Below are 6,636 nucleotides of genomic sequence, written 5' to 3'. Positions count from 1 at the left end.
TAATGTTTGCGAATTTCTCAGACACCTTTGTAGGACTCGCGGAACAGATATATAGACCTAAGACAAAACCATGGTCAGGAATTGCTGGTAACAATTTATTCCTCGAAGGTTCTCTACTAGATCTGCCGCAGTTTTTAGGATTTGATATGGAAACAGTTACTATTCGGAATGCTGTTTCCATTAATGATGTAGAACTTGTGCCACAATATTTTTTGCAAAATGTTACTCTCCTGAAAAAATTATCAATTTTCAACAGCTATCATGTAACGTTGCCGAAATTTTATTTCGACAATCTTTATAATCCCGAGGAAAAAGATCACAATTTATCTATAAAGTTAGACATTTGGAATGTTCAACAGAACTCTATCGGTAGAAGAGAAAAAATTATTTCCTTGAAGAAACTGAATCATGTAATCGTAAACAATGAAATGAGAAACATTCTAGCTTTGTACAATGATCCTTTGTTGTGCGCTTCATTTTGCCAAACAAACGATGGTACAAAACTGAATTGCTTTGAGTTGAGCGATGATGAGAAACGAGCGTGTGGAATTTGTGTGAAAAATATTGTTGGCCTGGATAACTTGGATGAGAAACTTCAACAAGTGTGTTACATTGTTAATACTTCGTCAACTAGCCCGGAAACCACAGTTTCGCAGAATGAAAATCCAGTCTCAACAAAAGGATCGATGCCCGCAACTAGTACAAATACAACAATATCCCAATTTCTGTCAACTAATCACGTGACAGATGTTAAGCCAACATACACGACTTTTGAAACAAGTAAGTTCTACTAGGTTATATTAAGACTTGACAACGGCCATTAGGACAATAATATATAAACAAAGGATCAATAGAAAAGAAAACATAAATTGGAAACTGCTTTGTTTGTCCAACCTCATAGCTCTGTTCTCAAAATATTGCATTCCTCAGTAAGGTTTATTGCCCCGTTTATTATAATGGACATTTCTAAACCTTTGAAAAGACACAATTAACGTAATAGCAGCATTTATTGGTCTTGATAGGTTATAATGAGTTCAAAAACCGTTTCGTTACTGCACAGTTTTAACTAGTCAATTTTTTCAGCGGGCAATCCTTCTATTTATGAGAGTGTGAATGCAAAATTGCATATGGCTCTCCACCTAAGGTCATACAAGGATTTTTGTTTTAACTGGTAGAATGGTAGTAACACTAGTATAATGGTAGAATTATGCTCCTTCTTCAATCCTTAATTCACTACAGAACTTATGTCTACCGTTTTTGTGTCCACACTGCAGTGAAACCTCCGAAATAATTAACGAAGAAAATTAGATCTTTGGGAACTAGCGGAAAGTATTGAATTGGTGAAGCATCCAGTGTAAATCAATCGATCATGATGAGATTGGAGTCAACTCAATCAAGATTTATACCAGTAAGTTTTTCTCAGAGATGTTTTTGTTTAAATTTTATTAGTTATAAATATTTTGTTCTATGTTGTTGACTGGTGAAGCTTGGAAGTTTAAAAAAAAACAATATGATTTTGCTACAAAAAAAGGATTTTTCGGCGGCATAAATATAGGAGAGGGATCCTAATCACCTGCGCTGCAATAATATGGCACATCGCAGTTGCCTTATCTCAACAGAGTATAGGTTTGAAACTCTCAGCTGCGTAAAAGGTTACAGTTGCTTCGGCTTAAATTAGAACTACTGAATTTGTGAGGATTCAATAAAATTGTGTTTCTATGTTAACTCCGTTAGACGAGTGTGTAACAGATCAAACGCAAGGAAGAAGAAAATAAAGTTGTAGATTATCTGTTTTTTAAGTGAGTACTAAATATTATCAATTTTGTCAAAAATTTGTCATCAAATTCAAAAAAAAAACCACTGCAACTGATGAACGTAATTTATCATTTTATGAACCTAATTTAAAACTTTGAGGATGGAATAACAATCAGGGCCTAATTGATGAATTGATGTGCAGTGAAACAGAAAATTGGAAATAATGAAAATTTGAATTGCATTTTCAGACTTTTCCATTTCTTTTGCTGGAAAGTGACCAAAGCGGAAAATAAAAGTTTCCTCCTTATGATAAGAAAAAAACTAAACAACAATCATTTTATCTTTAGATGGCAACTGGAAACTAAATTGAATCGCAAAGAAACGGCAAAGTAAAAGTGGAGCTTTTTCTGCGGAAATGGACATTGTCTTACTTCATTACTGAATTTATTTTAGTGATGCGCTTTAACCGAGAGTAAACAACGAAAGTGTGAAACTTTATTGTTAATAACAGTGAACGTGCTCTCACAGTTGCCTAATACCGTCTCAGAAATCGTTCATGCAGTTATGCAGAAACGCTTTATTTTTTAAATTTATGCTTAATCCAGAAAACCGAAATATCAAAATTAAATGTTCGAGATATGCATGTGTAAAAAAAACTCAAAACTACTTTGACTTGACAGAATTGTCCAAAAGCAGTTGATATCTTCGCGTTGTTTCAATTGTGTTTTTGACTTATCAAAGGTTGCCATATTTTATTGCTTGTTGTTCACAGTATAGTTGAAAGACGTGAGTGTTCAAAGTTCTAATACTACCAATGAGTCAAGAATTACTAAATTTGCATCAAATTAAACTTTGCAGAAACCGATAGTCTTTTGGAAGAAACAAAAAAATAGCAGGACAAGTCCTGACGTACATTTCAAAGAATTTTATTTGACTAGACAAAACACTAGATCTAGAATGGACTATGAGTGAAATGGGAAATTCATTTCTGAAAAAAAGTCAGATAAAACAAAAAAAACAGAAAATTAATGTCAAAATGCCGCTAGCGAGAGTAAAAACCACTAGCGAGAAATGTCAATCTGATTCTAACAAAAAACTAGGCCTAGAATGAACTTCGAATGGATTGGGAAAACCATTTTGAAAAAAAAATCCGATGAAAAAAATCAAAAAAACAGTAAAAATCAAAGTGAAATTGCCGCATGCGAACAACAAATAACTAGCGAGAAAGCGATTTTTTGTTCAAACACCGCTTTCTCACTCTACTTTAAAATTAGAGCGAGAAATTGTCATGCCGCAAAACCGCTCGCCATTTCTTGTTTCGGCGTGACCAAAATCACTACTCCAGTTTGACTTCAAAAATAATGAAAATCTCTGAACAGATCTTGAAAAAAAGACAGCGCCCCAATACAATTCAATTCCTTTGAAATGTAAAAAGAAATCAGCTATTCAGATTGCAGTTTTATTGTGTATCAATTTCTTTACCAAATATTGGTTTCAACAGATGATGTGACTATTTGTGAACAGATCTGAAAAAGTTATGAACAGAGAGAACCGCAACTTACTATGCAATTTTTTTTCAGGCAAAGACAACTGCAGCATCGCCACAATAAAACAGCCAGGTAAAAGTTCATTTGTATCCAAACAGCGAATATTCAGAATTTTTAACGTGCTTGAAAACAAACATAAAAACAGCACTAGTAAATAGATGTCCCAAAGATTTTGCTCATAAATTTTTTTCCGGGGAATACGTTCTGAACTTTGAGCCAAAAGATTAATTAAAACCAACAATTTTAACAAACGCGAACCCCTCATCACCTCTGTTGTCCATTTGAATGATCTGTTATAATCTTTCGAAAAAAAATGGCATCAAAGTTTCAAAAATTACATTTTTGTAATTTTCATCTTGACAGCGGTGGTAACTAATAGATGAACTGTGACTTAGACAATACCCAAACATAGGTTGACAGGATGATAAAAATTGCATTTTCAGCTGGCGCTAATTCTAAACATTCTAAAACATTTGTTATGTTTGAAATGTCTTTTAGAATTTCATATCATAGCAATTATGTCAGACATCTGCTCTTTGTAATATGCAAGTTTTCGCTCGACATATTTTGGTCTGACCATTTAACTTTTCGTCCTCGGAAGCTGGATAAACAGATAAACACCGGGGGCACTAAGTTACTAAGCAGAATCTTACGCCAACTAGTCTTTAAGCGTGCGATTCACCAAAATTGTTTTGAGAAGACAGTTCCATGCTGTGAGTGGGAATTCCTAATCCCAAAATTTGCATGCCCCAACCCTACCGCTGTGCACCCTCCTCCACCAGTGGTTTGGACCCCTCTCATCCAGCCCTCCCAAACCCTCGATCGCTTCAAGTCAAGGTAAAGCTCTCGACGGTCGTTTGGGAGCAATTTGCCTGGCGATAGTTGATAATATTTAAACATTCGCTTTAGATGATTTAGAATTCAAGTGATTTCAGTCTCTCTGGTCAAAAATTGCAAAGAACTTTAAATTTATGCGTTTTCCTCCAAATCATTTATGATGGTCATCTGATTCTATTTGACCAAAAACGTGCTTTCTATTGGGGGAACAAATTTTGGGTTTTTTGTAACTGGTTTTTTCCCAACCATTGGTTTTTAAACTTTGTTAATGTGAAAATTTGTTTTGAAACTTGATTATGTGAAAAAAGACTGATAGGTGATTTGTTGGGAAACTTAAAAACGAGCAATGTTTTGGGCCTTTAAAAGCAATCACTATTTTTCTTTACTAATTTTTATGAACAGTTTTGCTACACGTTATATAGTCCAATAAAACTTCACTCGTTTACCGGCATTTAGAAACCAAAAGTAACAGTTCAATATCAAGTTTTTCAGAGCCGCGAAACCTTATCGGTAAAACGATGGAATCTTCTTCAAATTTCATTTAAAAATTCTCTCCAAATTTGTTCAATTTAAGAGCTGATAAAACAAGATGTTTATAGTCGAGTTGAAATTGGGTAGATAAGAAACAAAATTACAGCTATATATTAATTCTATCCGATTAGTTTTCAGTCAAATTGCTCAAAATCAGTTTTTACAGGTCTCTCAAGAAACCCAATTGTTGAAGGGCCCTGTCTTTTTCTATATGTGGAAATCGATTTAGATTAAACATTGAATATTAATATTAACTTTAAATGAATGGAAGCTTCTGAAGCAAAAATTGCAGAAAATCGGCTGTTTCTGAATAAATTTTATTAAAAGTTTTCTTTTTTTTTCACAATAACAAGATTTAAAAAATGTGCACAGAGAAAAATCCTTCATGTATTAAGTGTTTTGTTGTAAAGTTAAGGACCTTGCACAATGAGAATAAAATAGACAAAACAGTCATTTCATGGTTCAAAGTTGATTTCTTATAAAGTATTGAGTAAAAATATGTCAAATTTCTCATTTAAGTTTGGAATAATCTCTTTCCTTTTCTTCGTGAAGCAACTGTTTCCAAAATGTATTAAAAGTATTCAGTAAAAGTTTCTTTACGCTCTTGCAACAGTATAAAAACTTTTGATTTTGAGTCGAATTTTGTCTGCAATATGATCTGACAATCTGCACTACGATTTACAGATTAATGGCTAGTAGCGAAATAAAAATTGGGATGATAAAATAGGCGCAAGCGACGAAAATCGTAAAAGTTTATGAAGTTTATAAAAGTTATATGGACGATTCTGTTCAGACAGAAAGGGAGAAATTATCTTGATTTGGCTGATAAAATTAAGCAAATATAGCACAATGTTATCAGAATGCATACATTCTGATAATACCAAATTTTATTGAGCTCTAATCGAAACTCATATTTTCAATGTCAAAGCGTCCGTCCAATAAACAACTTAAGCACTTCAGCTGCTGTTCGTGCCCTATTCCGCCTTATTTATATCTAATAGACAGAAAATCCGCCAGAACTGTTCAATGTGCATCTTGCTTTCAAAGTCAAACCAGCAACAACAGTCAAACTTTCTCCTAATGTAAACTAAGCGTTCTGTACTCCTTTTTAGGCAGAGCATTGAACAAAATCAGTAGCGCTTTCTTTGAAGATTGAAGAGCTATTGTTCTGAGTGAAGAACTTCTTTGATGAGAACTGATATTCAAAAATTAGGGGTTTCCTTAAGATTGGCCATTTAATGCAAAAAAGTGAAATTGTGTGGAAAATGACAGAAAAAAAATCATCTTCAGTAAAACTTTTTCACTATTGAACATTTATTCCGGGCAGAATTCCGCGCATTCAAAAACTTCTTTAGCATTTATCGCAACTCTTTTAGGTCAAGATCAATTGAAATCCGGAATTTTTTTATAAATAATAAAAATGGCCGTTCCTTTCAATGAGGTAAACTTCAACGTCTCCCTATTTTCTATTACTTTATTTTTATTTCAGTGAATTTTTGAGTTGTTTACTTTAAGAACAAAGATCGCTTGGGACTAATTTCAAAACAGAAGCTGTTAAATTTGTATTCTATTGTTTATCTGGATTTAAAGCTTTCTGTGTCTACAAAAGTCTTGGCGTTTTCCAAATTTAATTACATTCTTTAGACAAAAATTAAACCAGCAATTCAACTGTGAAAGTTTTTGTAACGCATGAACTGAATCAAAATCAACATGCTTTCCTTTAATAAATCAACATGCTTTCCTTTTATCAACCTGCTCTCCTTTATTTAATTTTCTTTCCTTTCTGAAAGAAAGTTTATTTTGGACGAGAACTGAAAATACAAAACTGTAGCGTTTGCTTCTCAGGTTGACCTTTCATTGCGGAAAAAAATGTAGCGGTACTGGATTTTTTGATTTTCTGCATCAATCTGTCTTCAACATTGATAACTCGGTTCAAAATTCCGTCAGGTCAAAATTTTCTTTCAGA

General features: G+C 33.4%; 1 protein-coding gene across 1 annotated transcript in view; it reads left to right on the top strand.

The window, feature by feature from the left end:
- The first annotated feature begins 428 nt into the window (after positions 1-428).
- LOC142350390 (uncharacterized) overlaps positions 429-6,636 on the top strand; it is a 10,212-nt gene continuing 4,004 nt past the window's right edge. The window contains exons 1-2 of the mRNA XM_075402238.1: positions 429-780; positions 3,336-3,374. Coding sequence (XP_075258353.1) covers positions 429-780; positions 3,336-3,374 — 391 coding nt within the window. The remainder of the gene's footprint in view (positions 781-3,335; positions 3,375-6,636) is intronic.

The sequence above is a fragment of the Convolutriloba macropyga genome, chromosome 12, assembly GCF_964194025.1.
Source record: "Convolutriloba macropyga chromosome 12, txConMacr16.3, whole genome shotgun sequence".
Taxonomy (NCBI): domain Eukaryota; kingdom Metazoa; phylum Xenacoelomorpha; order Acoela; family Convolutidae; genus Convolutriloba; species Convolutriloba macropyga.
The sequence above is the reverse complement of the archived record's forward strand: the minus strand, read 5'-3'. Positions and strand labels throughout refer to the sequence as shown.